Consider the following 26,721-nt stretch of genomic DNA (forward strand, 5'->3'; position numbering starts at 1 on the left):
TGTGTTATCTCAGTTGTGCTTTTCAAACAGTTGTTGACAAAGTGAGAGTACTGGGCTTGGCATCAGGGACACTCCTCTTCCTGAGTTCAAATATGGCCTCAGACACTTGACACTGGCTGTGTGACCCTCGGGCAAGTCAGATTTCATGACAACACTGTTGTTTCCCTTTTCCTCTGTCATGATGACTGTCAAGTAGTATATTATCAAAGTAAATAACAGTCTTTTAAGAATGGTTTTTGCCCTTAGTTTTTGGCCTATTGGGCAGAAATCGGATATAAACATATGTGTGTGTATCTGCACACACGTATGTTTTTATTTGTTGATTTATTTTTTAAAAAGACATTTGGCAAATTATTAAAAACATGATCTTTAAGAACCTACATAGACAGGTGTCTCTCACAAATACACAGTTAAATAAGATTTCTTAGATACATAATACTGTTGAAAGGACTCTATTTAGTGATATGCTCAGAGCTGACAACAAGTAAAGAAACAAGTTTTCTGAAAGTGTTTGCTGTTGCTTTGGAAGATAACCTATAATAATTACAAAGTAGATTTTTCTTTTTTTGTTGGGGAGGGTGAGGCAGTTGGGGGTTAAGTGACTTGCCCAGGGTCACACAGCTAGTGAGTATCATGTATCTGAGGACGGATTTAAACTGAGGTCCTCCTGACTCCAGGGCTGGTGCTCTATCCAGTGCGCCACCTAGCTGCCCCCAAAGTAGATTTTTCTAAATACTGCTCTTCACAAGTGATGATAAAAAGTTCATCGTCCCCAGTGCCTAAATAAATATTAACCATTACCACCCCAATTTAATTTACCTTAATGAAGAATCAAAATGAATTTTTAAAAAGGCAATTGTCCAGATTATGAATGAGGACCTAAATGTATCATCTATCAATTTATTGCCAAAATTCTCTTGGCAGTATAGAATTAACTAGATGATGTAGGGAATACACTGGACTTGAGGTCAGTTAAAATCCTTCTTTAGATCTTGGGCATGTCATTCAATTTCAGTTTCTTCCTCCATAAAAAAGGGACAGAATTAGCAACTGCATCATAGCCTTGCTGTAAAGAATGAAAGGAAATAACATGAAATGCTTTCCAGACTTTAAAGCACTAATAGTGCAATTAGGGTTAGGGTTAGGGTTAGAACATTTTGTTTCACCAACATTTAGCGATGTCTTTTGTGTAGCATGTAAGTTTGATAAATGTAAGCTGAATTTAGTTAAATACTGTAATCTCAGAAGAATTAAAAGCAGAAATAACCCCAAAGTGGTAACTATTATTGAAGATACTTAGGTTAAAAAAAGAAGGTGATGTGATCATACCCTTATAATGGAATTTAACACATGGGAGAGACAAAAGTACAAACACCTTGAACATTCTTAACTTGCTCATAAAATTGCGCTATTATAGTTCTATTCCTACTAGTTCTCAGTTTCTTTTTTTTTTAAAATAAGGCGTTATTGGTACTTTGTTTCCTGAATCACCATAGTATCCCATTTTATTCTTTACTTCTCTCAGATATCCATTCCATATGACAGTTAACAATTAGGCTGATTTTGGTATCTTGAAAAGGTCTGAAAACATGTGCAATGGGACTTCTCCCACAAAAGGGTATAGGTTAGGGATGTCTAATCTCTCTTCATTTGAGTTCCACTTGATCTGTTGTTTTTCTGTTTATTTTCAGGGTCTTTGAATTTTCTTCCTGTGGTATTTTCAGCTCCTCTTCTCTCCTCATTACTTTATGACTCATTTCCTGAATTGAGATTTCCTTAGGGCCTCTTCATACACTAGGCAGTTCACTAGCTCAGGCAGATGTTTGTTACTCTACTCTCTCGCAGAGATCTGTTATATTGAAGAAAATTGCTATAATGCAAGCAAATTATTTAGTGTAGTATGTATGTAGTCATCACAAAATATGGGAGGAGAGAAATGAGGTGAATCTCAATTTTGTGAGGTAGTTTATTCCATGGTGGCCTTGATTCTTGTAGTGTGATAAATGCTGAATGAGTTTTGGTACTTGATATCCTGGAGAAAGCTGAAGTTGCTTTATTTTCTGTTTTGGACTGTGAGGATTAGAGAAAATGTCTAGTCCTCTTTATAGCTACATGCCTTTCCTGGAAGTTTTCTACAGCTTGTATTTGAAACATATGGCTTTTTTTCTGCGCTGTGTCCATCACCTGTCATCTGGAAATATAATTGATTGTTACATTTTCCAGAATTGTTTTTCTTTATAATCAATGTGGAACATTCTTCTGGTTTGCACATATCTTGTATTTTATCAATTCATGCCACCCAGGATTCTCTGAAATCTTTTTTTTTTCCTCATTTCTTATGATACTGTATTTCATTACATTTACTTATGGGATGTTCTGGTGCGAAACCTTTTTCAGGGCTGCTCATCCGCCTTTTGTGTCCACCTTCATACAATGCTTATGTGTGATCCCAAGGAAAGCAGAGAGAGCCTGGTAAGATGCCAAGGGCATCCACTAATTCCATCATCAGTTGTCCCGATTTTTTTCCTGCCAATGAACTTAAGTAAGAGAGAAGAAGGATGATGATTTTATTCCTCACTTAAATCCATTTCACACATATCATCACTTTGTGATGTCATTAGTCCTCATTGAACACAAACAAGTAGAAAACAAAAAAGAACATCCTGAAAATCTTTTATTTTTGCAGAGACCTTGATGTGGAATAAACCCATCCTCAGTGGAGTGGCTCCTCTTCCTCGAAGTCTTCACTCTGCTACTACCATTGGAAACAAGTTGGTTGTTCCCTGTTATTCTGTTTTTCTTTACCATTATCTTTTTCTGACCATAAACTCATTTTAGTCTAAATTTACTATCTTGATGTTTTCATACAAAGAAATTTAGTACACAATATAGTACAAAAAAAAATATTTGAAATCTAGAGACAAAAGCTTGGCATTGGAATATTCATTCAAAACTCAAATAAAAGGATGCAGGACAGTTGTAAATACCTTAATAATAATCCATAAAGAGAAAGAAAGATAATGCATAATTATCTTCATGTTAAGAAAGACAGAAGAATGATGAATATTGAAGGTAACATCCATTTGATACTGAAGTATGTGAGAATTTTTTGGGTCAAATAATAACAACTAACATTTCTATATCTGCATTTTACAAGCACTTTGTGTATATTGTCAGCATGTACTTACTAAGCATCTTTGATGCTACATTCTGGTAATAAATTTCCTCACAACAATTCTGTGGAGTTATCTTTTCACAGAGTTCACATTTCACATATTAAGTAACTGAGGCACAATAAGTATCTAGAGTAGGATTAGAATTCAGCTCTTCTTGGCTCAAAATCCAGCACCCTTTTCTGTAAAGAAGCTTTATTTCAGATTGCTTCAAAGACTCATTCTTTCTACATCTTTTGTTCTCTTGCCCCCAGAATGTATGTGTTTGGTGGCTGGGTACCTCTTGTCGTGGATGATGTCAAAGTAGCCACACATGAGAAGGAGTGGAAGTGCACCAATACACTGGCGTGTCTTAACCTGGGTATGTAATAAACTAAGAACTCATGACCAGATCATTTAGCAAGCATCAGGGCTTTATGGTCATAATAGAATAAAAGATATTTGTGTGGATGGGGATGATGGTGATAGTAACAGTAAAGGAGACTCCATTCTTACATGCACTTAATTCCTTTTACCAGGTAGGTGGAATGGAGACTACCTTGTGCTAATTGGAAATGTGATCAAATCCTCCAAAAACACAAAACCCAAAACTCTCTTCTTTTGCAGAGAAAGCCATCTGTTTTGCCCATTTCTTTTCCCTAATTGTTGTTTTGAAATGTATTTAAAACCCATTTTGAGCTATTGATTATGTTTTGCTTCCTGTTTTCTTCCCCATTCCAGATACTATGACATGGGAGACTATCTTAATGGATATGTTGGAAGACAATATTCCCCGTGCCCGGGCTGGTCATTGTGCTGTTGCAATCAATACACGACTGTACATATGGAGCGGAAGAGATGGCTACCGAAAAGCCTGGAATAACCAGGTTTGCTGTAAGGACCTCTGGTACTTGGAAACAGGTAAACCAAACTGCTTAAGAGGATCAAAGCTGGGTTAGTTATGTCTAGGACCATTTTTCTTCGGCATCTTGCTATTCTTTTTTCTCCTTACAGAAAAGCCCCTAGCTCCATCTCGGGTACATTTAGTTCGAGCAAACACGAATTCCCTAGAGGTGAGTTGGGGATCAGTGCCAACAGCTGACAGCTACCTCCTGCAACTTCAGAAATATGAAATACCTCCTGCAGCTGCTGCCACTTCACCAGTGGCCAATCCAGTTCCGTCTGTGCCTGTCAATCCTCCCAAAAGTCCTGCTCCAGCTACTACAGCCCCTACAGTGCAGTCCCTTACCCAAGTGGGCATCACACTTCTCCCTCAAAATTCTGTGACTCCCCCACCTACTACCCCTATCCAGGTCTTGCCAACAGTGCCTGGAAGTTCTGTTCCTGTGCCCACTCAAGGTGAGTTACTTGGCTAGTTTTGTTCAATCTCTGAAGACAAGAGTTTGGTTCAGGATAGGCAAGTCTTGACTTAAGTATCTTAGTCATAGAATTTCCTCTGTGTTAGTGGGTGAGAGAGAGAGAGGAAGATGAATTTGAACCAAACCGTATTCAGTAGCCATAATACAGCTTTTTTCTGAGAAATATGAAAGGAAGAAAAATGGAAAAGGAAATGATGGAAATGAAAGAACCATCCATTATGATGGGATGTTGCAAAGAGAAATAAGTTGAAAACTAGTACCATTTAGCACAAAATAATCAATGCTGAATGGGGTAGTTTTGATAGCATTAGAGTAGTTGGCTCCAGATAAGCTCTGCAAAGACTTTACCATCAGGAGTCAAATTCCATTATTTCCCTGCAAAGTATGTGCTTATGTTTATTGAATTGTTTTTGATTGAATGAATGAAGAAGCTCCCTTCTCAGCAGGTATCTCCACAGTCCTTAAAGTAACTGGCCCCCAGGCCACAACAGGAAACACAATAGTCACTGTCCGACCCTCCAGTCAAGCAGGAAAAGCACCTGTCACTGTCACCTCATTGCCTACTGGTGTACGGATGGTTGTGCCAACGCCAAGCTCTCAGGACACGGTGTGTAGGAGTCTGTTTGGCTTTGTGTGTGGGAGAAACATGTCTGTTTACTAGCAATACAGTAAAAGATCTCAGCAAATTAGAAAAAAGTTCAAGTTGAAAATGTCTTTGGGAATCCTAGTAATTAACTGGTAGATACCATTTATCTCTTAGTACTAAAGCACTAAAGCCCACAAGTAAACCCCGTCGGACAGCTGTACTAAGTTATGTGTCAAACCTAGTATAGTCTTCTTTTTTCATGTTTGTAGGTGATAGGTAGCAGTCCTCAGATGAGTGGAATGGCAGCTCTGGCAGCTGCAGCGGCTGCTACCCAGAAGATCCCTCCATCTGTTCCTACAGTGTTGAGTGTTCCTGCAGGCACTACTGTTGTTAAAACTGTAACAGTATCACCTGGAACTACCACTTTACCAGCTACAGTGAAGGTGGCTTCTTCACCAGTCATGGTCAGCCAATGTGTTTGTGTTTTGGGTGTGGGAGGCAGGTTGTGGTGACTCTAAATATAGCTGTATTTGAAGTAGTATACAGGGCACCATATTCTTTCTTTGAACTTAATCTTTTCTAAAATTTGGGTCCGTTTTGTTCTTTTTGGGAGTTATTAGATTCACATGGGAGCTCGACATTTGGGAAATTAAGAGGGGACTAAAATCTTCAAGGAATTATAATAAGAAATATTAAAGGAAAATGTCAGTAATTATTTCTTTTGAAGTATTTTATATTATTCCAGATAGATTTTCTTACCGCATAGTACTTATATGTTTAAGTTTTTCACTTTTTTAGTTTAAGGAGTCTGCTGGAACTTAACTTTTCAGAGCTGAACTAACTCCTTCATAGGCATTTGTAGTGAAGGATAACCCCAGAGATGATAAAGTTAGGTACATTTTTGTCATAATAGCTCTATAAATTAGGTATTGAAAAAATAATAAAACATCATTTCTTTAATTTTATTTTTAATTATTTTTCATTAATTTATTTTGACTTATCAACTATCACTTCCATAAGCTTTTGAGTTTAAAATTTTTCTCCACCTCCTTCCCAAAGATGGCGCATATACATTCCTATTAAACATATTTTCACATTAGTGATGTAAAACATCATTTTATAAATGAAGAAACTGAAGCTCGGAGAGAAATCTTATTTATGTTTCTTTTCGTGTTTGTCTTTTGGTTTGTTTTTGTTACATTTTAAGTTCTGAATTGTGTCTTTCCCTCTCTCACTACCCCACACTACAGAAAATCATATTTGTCATGGGGTATGGGTGAGTGTAAATAAAACCATCCTTGTATACTTCTGTTTATTAATTCTTTCTGTGGATGTGAATAGACTCTTCTTTTATATAAGTCCTTTGTAATTAATTTGAGTATCATAAAATAACAGTGGTTGAGTTATTCCTCACACAGAATTGTTATTGTTAGCAACATGCTCTTGGTTCTGCTCATTTAACTCTTCAGTATTTCATGTAACTCTTTGACTCATCATGCTTGTCATTTCTTAGAGCATAATAACATTCCGTCCCAATCACATACCTTGCTCAGCCATTCCCCAGTTGATGGGCATCCCTTCGGGTTTTTTTTCGAAAATGAAAAACTGCTGTAAATATTTTAGAACATAAAAGTTCTTTTTCCTTTTTCTTTGGGAAAGAAACTTGACACTTATAACTTTATAACTCTTTGGACGTCATTCCAGTCTGAGGGAGTTTTGAGGAGGAATCTGAACCAAGTTCTCCTGATGTCTTTGACATAGAATTCTTAGACTTTTATAATTTGGTTTTCTAGAACTGAGGTTTATATTTTTTATTTTGAGCTAAATCCTTCCACCAGTCTTCCATTTTCTTCCCTGCCTCTGTTCATGTCACTTCGCTTTTTATGCCAGGTGAGCAACCCAGCTACTCAAATGCTCAAGACTGCAGCTGCCCAAGTGGGGACATCTGTCTCATCAGCTAGCAGTACTCCTACTCGTCCCATCATCACTGTTCACAAGTCAGGCACAGTAACTGTGGCTCAACAAGCCCAGGTAGTGACCACTATTGTGGGCGGAGTCACTAAGACAATCACATTAGTGAAGAGTCCAATCTCTGTTCCAAGTGGCAGTGCTCTGGTAAGTGTGAGAAGTTTTTGGCAAATAAAAACTATTTTAAAGTTTGTCTACCAACTCTGCCATTTTATTTGTTGGCATTAGGTCATAATGATTACAGGTTAAGTTTGTAGCAACTTAGACGCCATCTAGTCTACACTATTCATTTTTATATAAGAAAACTGAAGCCCAAAAAATACTAAAATACTAAAAAATAGTAAGTGATAGAGGCAGGAATTTAAATCATCTCCTTATTCTAACTCCAATACTCTTTCCCCTACACATGATTAGTTATGTTAATTACATGACAATTTGGAGAAAGTAATAATTTTGTAATCAGGACCAAGAGTCAGACTCCAGGTACCATTTACTGCCTTTTTATTTTTATTTTATTATTTTTATTCTCTTGTGAGGCAGTTGGGGTTATGTGACTTGCCTAGGGTCACACAGTTAGTGAGTATTATGTGTCTGAGTTTGGATTTGAACTCAGGTCCTCCTGAATCCAGTGCTGGTGCTCTACCCACTGTACCATCTCGCTGCCCCCATTTACTGCCTTTTTAGTATTAAGCAAATTACATTACTTATTCGAGAACAAGTCTCCATTTCCTTCTCCTTAAAATGAGGATTATTATTTTTATAATACCTAAATTACAACTACTATGAGAAGTTAGACTAGATAACCTCAGAGCTCCCATCTAGATCTATAGCTATGATTCTGTGATCTTGGTCTACTCCAGGGGTGGGAAATCTGTGGCCTCAAGTCCACATGTGGCCCTCTAAGTCCTCAAGTACAGTCCTTTGACCAAATCCAAATCCCTTTAGCAAAAGGATTTGTTCTGTAAAACTTGGACTTAGTCAGAAGGCTGCACTGAAGGACCTAGAAGGCCACATGTGACTTTGAGACCACAGATTTCCCACCCCTGGTCTACCTTCTAATTAAGTTTTTCTTCCCTTTTACCGTATTTTTTTCCTTTGTTTTTCAGATTTCTAATCTTGGCAAAGTTATGTCAGTAGTTCAAACCAAGCCTGTACAAACCTCAGCAGTAACAGGCCAGGCTTCCACTAACCCTGTGACGCAGATCATCCAGGTAAAACCACTAGAATCTGTGAGAAAGATAGCACCTTCTCTCTCTCATCACTGTAGTTCTGTAGGCTTTGCATTTTTCACAGTAGGAGTTCTGATCTTTTAGGACCAGCTTTCCATATACAGGAAGCAACTTTCTAGCTTTGGTGTTAAGTCTATAAGGGAAACAATTAGTGTTGTCCTGTACCAGATCTAGTTCCCTGTGTTTAGAGTATGTTTGGGTATTGGCTAAGAATTTCCTTTCTTTCATTCTTGCTTCCTTCTTTAATTCAGTTTTAAGTTCTAAATCATTTTTTCTCCTTTCTCCAGTCATTAAAAGTGAAAGAAAAAAGCCATTAAGAATATATATAGTCATATGAAACAAATTCCCACAGTATCAATGTCCAAAAACAGAAAGAGAAGAAAATGTGCTTCAACTTGCAGTCTGTAAATCCATCAGTTCTCTTTCTGGAGGTTGAAAGCATGTGTTATCATGATTTCTTTGGAATTGGGGTGGGTTGTTGTATTGATCAAATTTTTCATAATTTATTATCTTGGTGATACTGTTGTCACATAAATTGTCCTCCTGATCTAGTAACTTTATTTTGCCTCAGTTTATACATGTCTTCCCTGATTATCCCATTAGATTGTAAGTTCTTGAGGACAGACACTGTCTTTTGCTTCCTTTTGTATCCCAAGCCCTTAACACAGTGCTTGACGCATAGTAGGTATTTCCTAAGTGTTTATTGATTGATTCATAATTTTTTATGGTACAATAGTATTCCATCTCATTCATCTATAACTTGTGCAAGCTTTCCAGTTCTTTAACACCACAGAAAGAATTGTCATAAATATATTTTTACATGTGTGTCCTTTCTTTGCTCTCTTTGGAGTATGTAGCCTTTGGGGCATAGGTAAAAATTGCTTTCCAGAATAGTTCAGAAGTTTACAGTAGTGCTTTTGTATTATAAATGGTTCTCTTCCTCTAACTTCACTTTGCAGCATTTCAAGAAGAACTTAGTTTAAAAGAGCCATGGCTTTTTCTCAAATGTTCATTCTTTTCATGTATTATTTTGCACCAACAGTGAGATATAGGATTGTTATGAAATAGCATGTGCATTTAAGAAAACATGGAGAAATCAGTAGTAAGCAAGAATGGCTTTCTGTGCCCTAGATTTTTCTCTACCTGATAGAAAACTGGATCACACACTTCCCTCTTAATTAAACAGGAAAAGGCTATTTTCTACATAGGCATAAAAGATTCAGATGTTTACTTCTTTTCTCCATGGTACTTCCACAACCATTCACATAGATTAAAGCATGTGGTAGAGGCAAATTCAGTATTTGTAATGGTATTTGTACTAATACAATCCCACTGGTTCTGTTTCTTGTCTGCTTCTTTTTGCTTTTTTAGACCAAGGGACCTTTGCCAGCAGGGACAATTCTGAAGCTAGTGACTTCATCAGATGGCAAACCTACCACTATCATCACAACCACCCAAGCCAGTGGGACAGGAACCAAGCCAACCATCTTGGGCATCAGCAGTGTCTCTCCTAGTACCACAAAACCTGGCACTGCTACCATCTTCAAAACTATTCCCATGTCAGCCATCATCACCCAGTCTGGAGCAACAGGTAGGAGATACTAGTCAGGGAAATCCTTCTTCATGTTACTAGTCAGTATATGTTTAGGTTTCTCTCAGTAGATTAAATTCCAAGTTGGGTTATAAAGGCCATACAGGTTGCTGAGTAACTTAAGAGAGGAATTTGAAGCAGAGCTAATTTATTCCTACCTTCCGTTCTCCTCCTACTTTTTTTAAACTATCAGGGACAGGTGGAAGCCCCTATAATTTGTCTTACGGACTTTTTATTTTTCATTATTACATTGTAAATTTCTTTCAAAGACCTTCCTTGTCTACTCCTTCTTTATTCTTTCAAGAAAGGATTTAAGTAAATTCATAATAAAGAGATAATTGGTTGTTTAGGAGGATAGTAGTATTAAGAGCTTAAATTGTTGAGAACTGTATAAAGGGACAGCTATAAGATTTTCTGTCCAGCTTTAAGTTAGTGGTCTGTTTCTTATTTTTCACCCTCCCAGGTGTAACCAGTAGTACTGGATTAAAGTCTCCCATCACCATTATCACCACAAAAGTCATGACCTCTGGCACAGGAACACCTGCCAAAATCATCACTGCTGTCCCTAAAATTACTACTGGCCATGGTCAGCAAGGAGTGACCCAGGTGAGGCAAATCCAGTATTCTTCACTCATCTCCACTGTCGGTGGACTGTTCAAGAGATTTTGTTCTTTATAATATGTAACCTGAATAGTTTACATTAGAACAGTAGTACTGAGATTTCCTAGTTATGTAGTTGAATGTTTTATTTTGGGCTTTACTTCTGTCATTTTACTTGTAACTTGTAGCTTTGATTTAATTTGTATTTTACATTTATTTACAATATGAATTCAGTTTCCTTATTTTTAAATTGGACATAATAGTAGTCAGTACTACTGCCCACAGCTTGTTATCAGGAAAGAGTGTTATAGAAATAAGTGCTTGCCTTTTTTTTAATCACCTTGTGTTTTTGAATGTGTTAGAATTTTTTGTTCTGGTATTACAGGTTGTACTGAAGGGAGCCCCAGGACAGCCAGGCACCATACTCCGTACAGTGCCGATGAGTGGAGTGCGGCTTGTTACCCCTGTCACAGTGTCAACAGTTAAGCCAACGGTCACCACATTGGTAGTGAAGGGTACCACTGGTATGTGTCTAGAAGATAAAAGAAGGTGGATCCTAAAAGGGAAAATTCCTGTGCTCTGAGACATAAGATGAAATCGAATGAGAAATTAGATGAAATCTAAGTATCCAAACTCTGAGCTCAGCCAACACTGGATCTGAATTGATCACTTTAAGAAGCTATTTTAAAGGTTTATTATTTTTCCTTCAACTTTTTTGCTTTGCTTCTAGTTTCTTTACCACAAACTTCCAAATATGTTTGTTGGTTTACTGTATATTACTGATGATGCAATAAGGCTCTCAGCCCCCGTCATAGCTGTCTTTTGATTTTACTTCATAGATTTAGTCAGCTCTTCAGAGAGCAAGATTTAGCTAAGATAATGTAACAAGCAATAGATGTAAGAAAAGTTGCAGAAAGGATGAAGTCCGTGGAACTGGTGGTGTTGGGAACCTTCATACAAACAGCACCTTCATTTCTCTTTGGTCTCCTTTTCTCTAGGTATTACAACTTTAGGGACTGTAACAAGCACTGTGTCCACCAGCCTTGCTGGAGTCAGTGGACATAATGTCAGTGCTTCCCTGGCTACTCCTGTCACCACGATGGGCACTATTGCTACCCTTTCAAGCCAAGTGATTAATCCTACAGCCATTACTGTTTCATCAGCACAGGCCACAATAACAGCAGCTGGGGCTCTTACCACTCCCACCATTACTATGCAGGTAGGGGCTATAGTTTTATTGTCATTGCCTTGATATCATGCTTAATTTCCTCATTTTCAGATTGAGGGAGTAATAATATCCATGTTCCAGTTGTTTTGGGGTTTTTGTTTTATCTTTTGCAAGGCAGTTGGGGTTAAGAGACTTGCCCAGGGTCACACAGCTTAAAAGTGTCAAATATCTGAGGGTAGATTTGAACTCAGGTTCTCCTGACTCCAGGGCCAGTGTTCTAAACACCGCTGCTCCTTTTTTTGTTTATTTTTCTGTGTTTGTATTTTTGCAAGGCAGTTGGGGTTAAATGACATGCTTTGAAATTAAAACAAGACTATGTGAAAGTGATTTGAGCAACATCTTACATTTATGCTGTATCTATAAAATCTATAAGTTTGACTATAAATAAAAAAATTTGGTGTCTTGTGACACTTTTCCCAGTTACCCAAAAAGTTACTTAAAACATGCAGAAGCTTCTAATGCAAAGGAGAATGTTTCAGCACCATATTTAGTAAATCCAACTATTATGTTAATGTGTCAGTTCACAATAATGCGTGCCTGTGTTGATAGTAAGCCTTTACCTGAAGCCAGCAGGAAGAATTCACAATCATTCAGGGTGTTTAAAAAAATTACATGATTGATGGATTTGGAATTAGCTTTTAAGTGCCTTCAGTAATGTATAACACAATAAATTATCCTTCTGTCTTAGATTCTTTTATTTCCTTCTTTTTTAAGCAGTTTATGCCGACTACAGCTATTGTGAAATCAGAAAGACTGAAGACATAAAGACAAAGTGTTAATTATTAAATGTTTGATGCTGCACTTTTTATTGAATTGGGTGCCATATAGAGAAAAAATACATTTACGCTACACTCTATTATTGCTACTGTTTGGGGATATTCTCTTTTTTTATGTTAATTCACTTTCTTTTTTCTTTTTTTTTGCTAGACAGTGGGGTTAAGTGACAGCTAGTAAGTGTCAAGTGTTGAGGGCAGATTTGAACTCAGGTTCTCCTGACTCCAAGGCTGGAACTCTATCCACTGCGCCACCTAGCTGCCCCCTCTTCTTTTTTTAATGGTTTCATGGGTAGTGCCAGAATTACAAATTTATTTACAAACAAAACATGACAAATATTTTAAAATTTTTAATAGATAGTTTTTTCTCTAGTTTTCATCCCCCCCCGAGAAAAAAGAAAAAAATCCTGTCTTATAAATAAAGGTAAACTTGTGGGTCATTTTAGAAGACAGATTCTATCATCAATAGTCATTAATTCATCAGTAAACAAGTATTGAGTGTTTGCCCGACTATTTTGCAGGTTTCAAGGAGCTTTTATTCTATCGGGACACAACATAGATAAATAAATGTAAAGTAGATATTTAAGTGTGAAGACACAAACAGCTAGGAGTATCAGACAGCGGAGATGAGATGTCAGTCAAAGATTGTTGTGGCCATCAATGTAAATTCTTTCATAGCAACTTAGAATATAGGAAGGGAATTTCTATTACTAATATATATTCAGATTTGAAAAGTAGGTTGAAAATCTTATATTTCTTCCTGTAGGTTAGAGTTGACATTTATTGAGTTTAAAGGAGTGATATGGTTGAACGTGTTTTTTAGGAAAATCCCTTTGCAAGCTCTTCATATGATGAATTGAATAAGGGAGAGACTTGGGGTAGGGAGATCACTTATTTATTAGGTGGGAAATGACAGGTAGTGAGGGCCTTACATAGATGTCCAAGTGAATAGAGAGACAGAAGATTTGGTCACAGATTTGAATATGTGAATAGAAGGCAACTGATTAGTCAAGGATAGCACTAAGGTTTATGTTGTTTGGAAGACTGAAAATATTATGATGATGTTTTCAACAAACAGAAACTGAAAAGAGGGAAATGATTTTTTTAGGGAAATATGATGAATTCTTTTTTGGACATGTTGAGTTTGAAGTCCAATGTAACAAAAACTATGTCGTTTTCTTCACTTTATTAAATAGTGAAACATCAAATTTAGAATAAATTTCAAGTAATACTAAACTGTTGGGTTAATCATCTTCTTACACAGTGTTTTAAGTCTGATATGTGTATCTGTATTTGTGAGAAATCAAAAATTCCTTAATCTAGCCCAAGTAAAAGTAAATATCAAAGTGAAAGGAAAATGTTTGTTATAGAGATGTTTTTATTAATCTGTTTGTTCGCTTATTTTTTTTTTCACTAGCCTGTGTCTCAGCCCAGTCAGGTGACATTGATTACAACACCAAGTGGTGTGGAGACCCAGCCGGTACATGATCTCCCTGTCTCCATCCTGGCCTCATCTACTACAGAGCAGTCGACTGCCACAGTTACAATTGCTGACTCAGGCCAAGGTGACATACAGCCTGGTACTGTGACTTTGGTGTGTTCTAACCCACCATGTGAAACCCATGAGACGGGTACCACCAACACAGCAACCTCAAGTGTGGTAGCCAATCTTGGGGGCTTTTCACAGTCCACACAGGTTCAATTCATTTGCAACAGTCAAGACATTTTATCACTTGGGCAACACAATGGCAATATGATGCAGGCTTGCTTCAGCCAACCTTGTGAAACCCCTGAGGCAAGCACTGCCAGCACTTCCACGGGGATAAATGCCAACTTAACAAGCCCTCCAACTATGGGCATGGGACAGAGTCGATGTTTAAATCTTCCACATGAAACCCACGAAACAAATACCACCAATACAGCCACCACGGCCACATCCACCATTGGTGGACAAAATATCTGCTCCAGTCCACCATGTGAGACCCATGAGACAGGAACCACCAGTACAGCCACTACAATTACATCCAACACGGGCACCAGGCAACCAGTACCTATTAGCTTTCAGCATGAAAAACATACAGATGATACCCTAGCTTCAGTTCAGCCTGTCGTGAGTGGATCTTGGTCTCCCACCAGGCCTTCTTGTCAAACTCATCAGAGTAACTCAGCCAACATTGTCCTGACTATGAAATCCACAGAGGTAACCTCAGCAACCATCATTCAAATTTGCCAAAAGTCCTTATTGAAAGATATCACCACTAGTATTGGTGCTAAGGGGCTTTATACTCAGAGTATTAAAGCTGAGCAAACAAGCTCTTCTACTGTGGGCAATATCATGTCAGTTTGTCATTCTGAGACACATCACATTCACAAAACCATGGGACAGCTGAATATAGATGCCAGGGATACTATTGAGACACAGACATCCACTAAGTATTTCTGCCCAGTAGATCAAAACAATTTGACCATAACTACAAGCGCCACAGAAATGCAGTGTCCCCACCTACCTTCTGATCCTCTTTGTGAAACCTGTAAGATTGATATTACCGCATCTGTGGACAGTGTCCAACAAGTGTATTACAAACCACTATGTGAAATCCATAAAACACATATAAATACAGCCACTACTACAACCTCCCTTATAGTCAGTCATAATAATAGTATACAGCAAACAGTTAGTGCTGTAGAGGCAATTATTGGTAAGAACCAAGAGTCTCCTTGTGGTCCCAGCTCTCCCCACCAAACGTTGGAAACAGTTTCAGATTTGGTGGTGGTATCACCTACTGCCACAACAATTCCCAGGACCAGACCCCACTTAGGAATCACTTCTGGACAAAAGCTGTGTTCTAATCCCCCATGTGAAACACATGAGACGGGTACTACACACACAGCTACTACTGTCACCTCAAATATGGGCTCTAGTGAAGGTGAGTAAATTTATTCTCTTTATCTTATTTTGTAAATAGACAATTAAAGGGAGAAACATGGAGCTTGTACAATTCAAGCCCTTAGGCATCTGTTAAACTTCAGGGATAAACATCCCTGAAGTTTATTTTGTTAATGACAACGTAAGGGATCACAGATGAAGAAGAACAAGATTTTTTTGACTCTTAGTATAATGTTACCTCATAATCTCCCCAAATGTAATCAGCACGCTTTTCAGTTTTAAAGAATTTTGAAGTTTTTGAGATGTTTTCCAACTAGTTTTAATCTTAACACAGTTATCCATTACCATTTCTTCCCTCATAGCTTCTCCACCAACTACTAATGGACAAGAAAATATAGGGAACACCCAAGGGACTTCTGCAATTACCACCAATTGCAGCAGTGTGACACCAGCCATCTCTACCCAGTCACAAGCAGTGACCACTGTGACACAGTCTGCATTGATCCCCAGTTCTTCGGTTCCAGTGAGAACTCTAAATGGAGTTGGATATTATTCTCTCGTTTCCTATCTACAACTTGTTTTTGGTTCTCTAGGAATCTAACTTTAGAGTTATGTAATGTGCAGTTGTCGTCCTCTGCTATGCTTTGTATGTGATTAATAGTTATCCTTTTTTTAAATAACTTCACTTAAATCATTGCATTTTAAATCTTCGTTCTGTATTTAAAATCTCACTTGTCACTGTCTTCAGTGCATTTTTAAAAAAAATTTACAACAGTGTCTTTTCATTCATATTTTAGCTAAGTGGTATTTTATGCTAAAATTTGAAGTTAATTGGCCTGAAAAATCTACTCTTGCCCTTGTGCTATTTTTATCAATAATTTGGATAAAAGCATGTAAATGGTATGCATTCCAGATTATAGATGACATAAAGCTAAAGAGAATAACTGGTATCCAAAAATATCTCAATATAGTCAATATTCTCAGAGTGCAACTAGGTGCTGCAGTGGATGGAGCACTGGCCCTGGAGTCAGGAGGACGTGAGTTCAAATTCAGCCTCAAATTCAACTTAAACTTATTTGTAAAAGGAAAGCAGTGGCCTTTTCTCTAAAAGTTTTCAAGCAAAAGTTGAGTAGCTATTTAGACAAGCATTGTCACACCTTGTCTCTGATAGAGGCATTTCTTCTCTTCTAGAACATCTCACTAATGATAGAAATGCCTCAAGAGGAGAAGACTAACAAAGTTCCTGATACAGATGCAATTTCAAGGACTCTACCTAGCACAGAGGCACCTCTTTCTGCTGCACATATCTTAGATGAAATAAAAACTAAGCAAGAGTCAAGAGAGAAATTGCTACCACCTCTCCTACAGCCACCTATAGAGGAACATTCACAGGCTCTGGAGAACTATCTGTCTGTGGACACAAATAATGCCAAAGAATTCCCACCAGATCAAGATCCTAACAGTTCAGGTATGATAGTGCAACATGCTGAAGTTGATCAGCTTTCTCTGCCCCATGAGTTGATGACTGAGGGACAGATGGGCACCACAACACTGATGATTTCAGGACTTTCCCCAGAAGAGCTTGCAGTCACTGCAGCAGCTGAGGCTGCAGCCCATGCAGCAGCCGGTGAGGAAGCCCAAGCTTTGGCCATACAAGCTGTACTACAGGCTGCCCAGCAAGCTGTAATGGGTAAGTGCCTCATGTGAGGTGTGGTGCTGTTTGTAAGGCAATAATACGTGACATCAAGTATGATTAAACTTACTAATAATGATTGATAACACAAGCAATGAGAAAGGACATGTTGTGAGTACAAAGCAGCACAAGGTGAGCACAGTGAAAATAAACTATTTCAGAGATTTCTGTGGTAAGTAATGGGGAATACAATTACAAAGAATGAAAATTCACAACTACAAGCCTTGGGCAGTTCTGTGAAGAACAAATAGTGTAGATCATTTGGAAAGTTTTTGCAAACAGTTGCCCTGTGTGTAGGGATCCTAAGTGGTCTCTAGACAGTTTGGTTTTCGTTTACTGCAAATTCATTATGAGTCAGTAGTGTGGTATTGCTTGAAAATCTAATATAAAATGAGGGTACGTGGACAAGTATAATTCCATTGTTATTTTGAGCTGATTAAAGAGTGCTTAGTTTAGACAGTTATATCTAATTATTATTTCTACTGTCTTTTAAGTAGAATTGTCAATTCAGAATGTTTTGAGAGAAGAGTAATAGGATAAAAATGTTGACATTTTAATTTGGTTATTTTGGTTTTAGCTTTAAAAAGAGAAAGTATATTTGAATGATTTTTTAAATGGTGTGCTCCAGGTTTTAGAGAAATGCAGCTCATAATTATAGAAAACTTAGGAAATGCTTATTAATTTTCATCAAAATAAAACTGGCAAAGTCACTTGTCAGTCTGTGACATAGGCACAAAGCCCCCTCTGCATTGATAATTTAATCTGATCGGTTATCTAGTGGGCGAGCTATTTATTCCTTTTTGTTCTAAGGTGCAGAAATAGAATCTGTAAGTTGAAGTCTGAGGGATACAGATTTTAGTTCTATGTGAGAATTAACTTGCACATATTAAACACAATGTGAAAGTTTGTTTTATGAGGTACTAAAGCATTTATTTATTGCTTACTCTCATACCTCTAGTGGGCCTTTAGGCAGAGTCATTGTTAGAGGCTCACAATAGAAAGTTGAATCTAGAATAAGTAAGTAAAGCACGTTGGGGGGAAAAACTCCCAAATCATGGCTGAGACTGAGTACATATTGAAAAGTTAGGAATGAACCTTGGGAGTTTATGGGGAGTGAGTTGTTAAGGAGAAACTGTATTGGAGAATTGTACAAAGTGATGTGTGTGAAAGTTTAGTATTGATATAAAAAAATTTCTGTAGCTGTAACCTAACACATTGGGGAATGGAAAAAGAATTTAAAATCAGTGGGTTTTGACTTTCAAATTATTATAATTTAAAGAGCTCAAATGTGTTTTCTTAAGACTGGAGAGTTCTTTTTTAAAATTTAAAAAAAAAAAATTTCCCAAATTACATATTAAAATAATTTTTTACTTCTTTTCTTACTGAGTTACAAATTCTGTCCTTCTCTTTCTCATCCCCCTCACAAGATGGTAAACAATCTGATATAGGTTATATACATAGGATCATTTAAAGCATTTCTATATTAGGCTTTTTGTGGAAAAAAAACATGAACAAAAAAGAAAAATAGTACGATTTTAGTCAGTATTAGACAACCTCACTTTCTTCTGTGAAGGTTGACAGCATTTTTCATCATTAGTCCTTTGGGATTATCTTGGTTCATTGTATTGCTGAGAAGAGCTGAGTCATTCATAGCTCTTCATCAAACAATATTGCTGTTACTGTGTACAACATTCTCCTGGTTCTGTTCATTTCACTATGCATCAGTTCATGTAAGTCTAGGTTTTTCTGAAATCATCCTTCTTGTCATTTCTTATAGCACAGTAATATTCCATTACATTCATATACCAAGTCATTTTTCAGTTGATGGCTTCTCTTCAATTTCTAATTCTTCACCACCACAAAAAAAATTTGCTATGAATATTTTTGTACATGTGGGTCCTTTTCCCTTTTTTTTTTAGATCTCTTTGGGATACAGATCTAGCAGAGGTATTGCTGGATCAGAGGGTATGCAGAGTTTTATAGCCCTTTGGGCATAGTTTCTGAAGAGTTCTTAAAAATAATTTTAAAAGAGACTGTTTTGTGACCAGCTGTAGTCAGGGTATAGTGAACAGTGAAGTCTCTGAACAGGTCAACACCTTAAAGTCTGGACCTGCAATCTATGGTAGGAAGAGAACAAACAGCACCAGGCATTGACTTAAGCCCAGATCTTGCCCACCCTGAGTTGGGATAGCCATTGTTAATCTAAAAGACTACTACTGAGTAGCATTTCTTTTTGCTCCCGGACAGGCACTTCAGGAGATCCCATGGACACATCAGACACGACAGTGACACAGTCAGAACTAGGACACCTGCCCACGGAAGCCCAGGAGGGGCAGTCTACTGCTATGCCCATTGTATTGACCCAGCAAGAGCTTGCTGTCCTGGTACAACAGCAACATCAGATGCAGGAGATCCACACCCAGCCACAACAGCAACATCAACACTATGTCCCTACTGAGGCCCTAGCTCCTGCTGATAGTCTCAACGATCTGGCCACTGAGAGCAGTGGCCTTAGTGATGCAGCCAGTGCTGTTACTAGCACAGTAACTCTAATGTCTTCTGCAGCTGTAGAAAGTAAGCATCTGTCCACTGCTCAACTATGTGCCAGGCATTGTGCCAGGTGTTTGAGATCTGATAAGGAGAACAAAAAGATATATTTAAGGATATATGAAATAAATATGTAAAGGAAATGAATACAAGTAGTTGAATATAATGTTTTTGGGAAAGACTTAGAGGTTGGGATCAGGAAAACCTGCTTAAAAGTAGTGCTATCATCTTGACAAGGCACTTTCTGAATGAAGTATCTCAGAAATGTAGTTTCATGCATGAGAAAAAATTGTTATTCCTAATCAGTAAACTCCAGTGACACCCTATTGCTCTCAGGGTGAGGAAGATATAGTAGGATGTAGGTATCTGAGATATTAAGTATGTTAAAAGGACTCATTAGTTAGATACAATATTAATGTATAGAATATAATTTCCTTGGTGTTAATCAATTTGGAATAATGGAAGGAGTACTAGATTTGGAATCAGAAGATTTGTCATAAGTTCACAGATTGATTCTGCCACATATACTTCATGCAAATCCATTTTACTCTGAATTTCAGTGATCTAACATTCTTGTTACTGTGATTTATAGTTAATCTTTAAGCCTTTGGTATGTACTGGCCCTATGATGGTAATCTGTGATTTGAAACAACAAGGTGTTTTACTTGAATTAATAAGGTTTCTCCAATCTCATCTGAGGTCACTGATAGCTGGAGGAAAAAGGAAAAATCAGCACATTGCTTTAATTGGAATTTAGGAGATTTGTTATATACTTCGCTTTTAGAACCCTTCTGTAAGGACACATTCTCCAAGGATAAAACCCAGACCATAGTCAAGTAATTTACAGACTAGTCAGTTAATAATAAATTAGGAAAGTATGATTATACTAAAGTGATATGAAATAAGGGAACCAGAAGCTACGATTGTACTGACCTTCAAGAATAGGTGCCAGAAAAAGCAAGAGTAATAAGGAATGCTGTGCTTCGTATCCCAGATATATGACCTTGGACAGCTTTTCTAAGTTTCCCTTAGCTCTAGTTTCTTAAAATTAGGACTTTGAATCAAATGATTCAAAGATCTGTCGTCATTCCAGAAGTTAATGTTTCTGTGCAGGAAAGGGGGAAATAAGTAAAGCAGATAAATGATGACTAAACATCCTAGTAGAACTTTCCTTTGACATATGTCTTTCACTAGGTCTGGCAACATCCAGTACATTTGTGGCCCCTCCTATAGTGGTAGCCAGCCCAGCCAAACTTCAGGCTGCAACTGCCTTGACTGAGGTAGCCAATGGTATCGAGTCAGTATTGGTGAGTTGGAAATGATAGAAATAGTGGTGATATGGACCCTTTGGGCACTAAAAGTTGGTTATGTTGCTTATGTTCACAACAGTTGCTATTATTAATATATCCTTTTCTCTAGAAGCCTGAACTACCACCCCCATCCATCAAAGCACCAGTGAAAAAGGAAAACCAGTGGTTTGATGTGGGTGTCATCAAAGGCACCAACATGATGGTTACTCATTATTTCCTGCCACCTGATGATGTTTCAGTCATGGATGTAAGTCCCCTAAGAAGACTTGGAAATTTTTAAACTGTAGTAGACAGGTTGAAATAACTACACAGACATCTAATTTTAAGGCCACATTTAACTGTGGCTTTGATGTCACAGCTAAGTAGTTGATTGGCAGAGAAAATTGTTTAGTTATTTTTCTGGGAGGAGTCCTTGAAAAAACTGGAAATATTCAGCCCTTTTCATTTATCTACTTTTGCCATAATCCTTGGGCCAAACTAAAAAATTTCCCCACTTAATGGTACAATATTCACCTTTAGGTTATTTGTAACGTATAAGGAATATGTTGGAAATAACTTGTAGTCCTTGAGCTAGGGTGGTTTGTAGCTTTGGTTAGATATGGGAAATTTGCAAGGAACCTAAGATTCTAAATATGATTAGAATATTCCTGAAGGCTAATTGTTGAAGGAACAAAAGACCTTATAAAAGATTGTAGGAATAAAGACTCTACTAATCACCTATATGTATATACCTTGGAATTATGAGGATAAAAAATGTGGTAATATGACAAAGGAAACTGGTTTGGATAGCATGAATTTTATCACAGTTAAATACTGGAACAGGAAGCCAAGAAGGAACAAATTAATCAATACTTCAGTGAGTCTGGCAAGTTTACCCAACCAGAATGCTTCTTTGTGTTCTGGTAGCCAATGAGAGATTTTTAAATCTTAAAAATGATTTGTAATTGATTACTGGTGCATTCATCTGACAGATGAGGTTTTATTTTACTTACTTCTCTTTTCTTGTTCTCCATTTTCTAGTATGATTCCAGCGTTACCCCTGACTATAGCCACCTGAAAAAGCAGGAGTTACAGCCAGGCACAGCCTATAAGTTTCGAGTAGCAGGGGTCAATGCCTGTGGCCAAGGACCTTTCAGTGAGATCTCAGCCTTCAAAACGTGTCTTCCTGGTTTCCCTGGGGCCCCCTGTGCCATTAAAATCAGTAAAGTGAGTATTATACTTTTCTTTTCTTCATAATTTGGTCATATACATATACATTGGTATAAGAATGTATAGTTCTTAAAGGTATCATGGGAAGTAGATTTAATTCCTGCTATTGGTGCCCACAGTCTTTAGGGCAAAACACTCTTCTCTGAGTTACAGAAGTTTCTAAGATAACAAGTGACAAAGGGAGCACAGTGACAAAGGGAGAAGTCAACAACTTGATGTCACTGTAATTGTGAGTAGTAGAGCAAGGATGATTAATCTGGTTTATCAGTGAGTAAACAAACAACGTAGCATTGGGTAAAGGGGTTAACATGGAGGAGGGGACAAATTTCCATTTCAGTCAGGCAGGAGATAAGGTTTCTCTGCAAGGAGGAATTATGGTATGATGAAAGACATTCTAAACTAAGTTTGAATCTCAGCACTTTCAGCTGAACTATCTCTGTTCCATAAATATAGGTGGAAGGTGACTATTCTATAATTTGGATGTTCTTCAAATAATAGAGATCACTGATTGTTCATACTTCAGCACTAAAGTCTTCTGAACTGAAATTTTCTAACCATGTCCTTTTCCCACCATTTCCATTGCCTGTAGAACCCAGAAGGTGCTCATCTTACCTGGGAACCACCTTCAGTTATTTCAGGCAGAATCACTGAATACTCTGTATACCTTGCCATTCAAAGCTCCCAGTTAAGTGAGCAGAAGAGCTCAGCCCCAGCTCAGCTAGCTTTCATGCGTGTTTACTATGGGCCTAATCCATCCTGCTTAGTGAAGTCTTCCAGTCTTTCCAATGCTCACATTGACTATACCACCAAGCCTGCTATCATCTTCAGAATTGCTGCCAGAAATGAGAAGGGCTATGGCCCTGCAACCCAAGTCAGGTGGTTACAAGGTGAGTGCAATCTCCTTGTCACTCTGAAGCACTTAGATAGATGTTACAAATAAGGAATTTATCAAATAAGTTTCCCTTGTGAAAGAAGTAATGGTGCAGTAGAAAGATAAGTGAATTTAGATTCAGAATATCTAAGTTTAGATGCCAACTCTTAATCATTTAATTTCTGGGTTTCATTTTTCTCAGCTATAAAATTAAGGGATTTACCTAGATAGTTCCTGACAGACCAACTCTTCATTATTCTAAATGAGTAACAAATTTCCCATTAGTCAGCCATTCCTTTATGATCCTATGTAGTCTTTTTTACAAAATCCTATTCTGAGAGCTATGGAAAGATTGGTGGAGGGGGACACATAAGTTCTCTTTCACCTTAGGTCAGAAATAAAAGATTAGCAGGAGACATAAAGGGAGAATGCAAAAGATAGGAAAGGAGTCAGTGATTCTCACAAAATGACATTTGGTTACTTAGATACACAGATCTCATTTGATCCCTGACCTGAACTCTGAAGGGCTATTCAGAGTGAGAGGCTACAACAAAAACTATCCTTTGGACTGGTGAAGGAAGATAAAATACACACTTAGAAAATTATAGTGAAAAAATAGGTTGAAATTAAGATTTTACGTATTTAGGCATCTAAGTAGTAGTGTTTGAATGTGGGTATTATTTGAGTCATTCCGTCTTTGAGACTTGTGGTTCAAATTTTTATTCCATCTCACTCATTGATCTTTTCATAATTCTTCTCTGTTTTCCATTTTTTATTACAGAATCTAATAAATATAGCTCTAATGCAAAGCCTGCCAACAAGCGGCCATTGTTCTCCCCTGAAATGTAAGCACAGATCCTTCAACTGAATCTCATGGGGGTAGGGAAAGCCAGAACAAAACTATGTAGGGGAGGAGGGGGAGGAGTGTAAGGTGTTTTAGTGACTTGATTTTGAATTGTATTATCCTGAACCCTGTGTAGAAAGGATCATAAACATTGCCCCCAGCCCTTGAAATGCTAATATAACTGTCACATTCCTACACTAATTCTTCCCACTCAAGGAAATCAGCTCCAAAGAAATTCAAGGCTGATGGTCAGTAAAAGAAAGCTGAATAAGTTCCTTCTTATGCAGGACGCTCCACCCTTACTTTCATCCTCAACTCTACTTCTGAGGCACTACTTACCACCCTTCAACTGTATCGTGTGAACTGCTAGACAGTAATTCTTTTGTCATTTTTTTTTGTTGGGGATTGGTGAGTGAGGTGATTTGGAAGAAAACTAATGTTACCATTAACTTAAGAATGGGAAAATGGGCAAACTTACAAACTTGTAATTTATGCCTACACTATAGCTTTTCTCAGACCTGTGAATTCAGATCATTTTAGCTAAGGATCAAGCCTCATGGGTAAAAGTCATGGTGATGGGAAAAAGACATTCTGTTACCTCCATCTGTCCTTCGGACCCATATATGTTCAGCTACTCCATGGGAAGACAGTTTTTCTTCTTCTGCATTCAAAGAGAGGGTATATAAATACTTAAAAAGAAAAGGCTGGCAGTAAAATGGAGATGTTTATCCCCACATTCCTCATTCCTGTGGATAATGTTCTGTCTTTCTAATGTAATGATCTGTGAATTTTCTTGCATTAATCAGTTTGTTGAGTCACTACTTTTTTTTTGTCTTTGAGCATTTCTTTAAATTTGTTTGCTCTTATCTCCTCATTAGCAACTCTGCAGAAGAGTATCATTCAGAGCCCTCTTACCCCAAATTCATATATCCCTTGTTACATGAATATTACTATCTGTGGAGATGACCACAGGTTGGAGGCCTTTTGTGGGCAAATTTTCATCAAGAAAGGTGGAAAGCCCCTGCCTTGAGCTGCTTCCTCACCCCCTCACCTGTTAAAACCCTGTGTGGGGTCATAGAGAAGAGGTAATGTTATAAACTAAAAAAGTTGAAGTTGATAGAACAATGTCAGTGTTTTTATTATGCTCTTTAAAGTATGTGAGATATTTCATTTTTATTTTTTGCCAGCCATGTACAGAATGAGTGTATGTGTATCTGTGTATATAATGATATTTTTTTCCTAGTTAGTGTCAGATGTGGGAACATTAAAGGAAGAAAGCTGGGGGGTAATTGGGAACTAGAGTGAGAAAATGACTGCCCACTGCCTGCAGAAGGAGATTCGTTGGCATTATTAAGAAAGTTGTTTTGTTTTGGAGGGGAAGCTATCTACTCTGGTACTATTGGCATTTTTATTTTTAGTTTTAGTTTTAGTTTTAGTTTTCTCTCTTGATTTACCTTTTTTGGGTAATCAAGACAAAACAAAATTTTGAGTCATCAAATCTTATACTGTTCCCAATAGAATTTGAGAGAAGAGATGCCTTATTCTATGTGGCCTCAATCTACAAGGATCAAATCTAGATAGAAAATATATTATCTTTTTTTATAACAATATGTGGGGAAGATGGAAAATAAAAGGACAAATTCAAACTTTGTTGAGCAAATATCACACAAACATTAAAAGCTGAAAACTAGGTCTTAGTTTGAAAAATATTGAAGTTTATGAATATCTCTACACCAGTGTAAGGGAAACAAAGATGGTTGTGATAAGGAAGAAGTGTACCCACGTAGGCCACCTGAAATTAGAAAATTCTATAAATTTATAATTTTTTTTTCCATCTTAGTCTGTCGGTATTCTCAGAGAGAAGAGTCACTGAGTGGGACTAAACAATATAAAAAAGTAGGGTTGTAAGAGGAACATCCTTTTCCTCATATCTTATTTTTAAAATTGTCATTGCTGTACAAATTCCATTTCTCAAATTTAGCTTTGGAAGCCCATGCAGAATTTTGCCTTTGTTTCTAGTACAATGGGAAAATATAGTTACTCTCTTCTTGCGTTCTTTTCCACAAGTCTACCTCACCACCATTTTTCCTCCACAAACCCTACAAGAGCTTTAGAGTTTCTGTTCTTTTGTATTATAGTTATTTCAGTGTGAAATATTTTACTGTTTAATCATTTGTATTTCTACTTGCCCAATACATGTTTTCCTTTGGTCTTCTTTATTCTCCATTTTTTGAGGGAAAACAGCCAACTTTATAATGCAGAAGAAAGATCCCCTGGTAACTCAGTATTAGCATTGTGCTATGTTGTTTTTGTGCTATTTTGAACAATTAAAATGACTTTTTTTAAAATAACCATCAGTGTCTTTTACTTTTTGCCTCTTCCATAACTTTTCCTGGCCCACCCTTAGTTTAGAACAACTCTATAATTACTTCCAAAGTACTATCTTTTGGGAAATTTGTTTTTCTTTTCACTATCTAAAGATACTACCCTCCAAATGTCTCCTAAATACTGATTTTAGTATGCTTTTTGGGAATTTGAAGATAGGCTTTCACTCAGCATTTATATGGAATTAAGGGACCAATAAATATTCTAGTTTCTTATCCACCTCAAACTCCCTTGTGACCCTAATGAAATTGCAGCATTTTTCTTTGTACATTAAGTTCAACAAGTTGCCTAGGTTTTGCCCTTTTTACTTGTAAGTAACCTTGGACAGAATAATATACCTGGTTTTTCAACTTATACAAGGATAACTCAATTGACTTTTTATTTGCTATGGACCCAACTCATATTTAATGCAAAATACAGTATTCGACTCTCAACTGAGGCTTTCATTTGACTCCATTGTGATACACTG

General features: G+C 37.3%; 1 protein-coding gene across 6 annotated transcripts; it reads left to right on the forward strand.

Annotated features, from left to right (window-relative positions):
* Positions 1–2,666: 2,666 nt before the first annotated feature.
* On the forward strand, positions 2,667–26,218 carry LOC114052381 (host cell factor 1-like). Of its 6 annotated transcripts, XM_027874998.1 has the most exons (23): positions 2,667–2,771; positions 3,428–3,534; positions 3,894–4,073; positions 4,167–4,511; positions 4,975–5,138; positions 5,387–5,581; positions 7,008–7,232; positions 8,192–8,296; positions 9,686–9,905; positions 10,369–10,511; positions 10,891–11,029; positions 11,504–11,724; positions 13,924–15,433; positions 15,756–15,934; positions 16,585–16,861; positions 16,958–17,083; positions 19,334–19,660; positions 20,828–20,940; positions 21,053–21,190; positions 21,964–22,149; positions 22,742–23,039; positions 23,805–23,868; positions 24,084–26,218. In XM_027874998.1, the coding sequence occupies exons 1-23, from the start codon at positions 2,695–2,697 to the stop codon at positions 24,121–24,123; spliced, it is 5,379 nt and encodes a 1,792-aa protein (XP_027730799.1). In that variant the 5' UTR covers positions 2,667–2,694; the 3' UTR covers positions 24,124–26,218. The 6 variants fall into 6 exon arrangements, with proteins under 6 accessions (XP_027730799.1, XP_027730761.1, XP_027730768.1 ...); XM_027874960.1 differs by having other exon boundaries at positions 16,585–17,083; XM_027874967.1 differs by having other exon boundaries at positions 16,585–17,083; positions 24,155–26,218.
* The last annotated feature ends 503 nt before the right edge of the window (positions 26,219–26,721 follow it).

The sequence above is a fragment of the Vombatus ursinus genome, unplaced genomic scaffold (genome assembly GCF_900497805.2).
Source record: "Vombatus ursinus unplaced genomic scaffold, bare-nosed wombat genome assembly UNPS02003567.1, whole genome shotgun sequence".
Lineage (NCBI taxonomy): Eukaryota > Metazoa > Chordata > Mammalia > Diprotodontia > Vombatidae > Vombatus > Vombatus ursinus.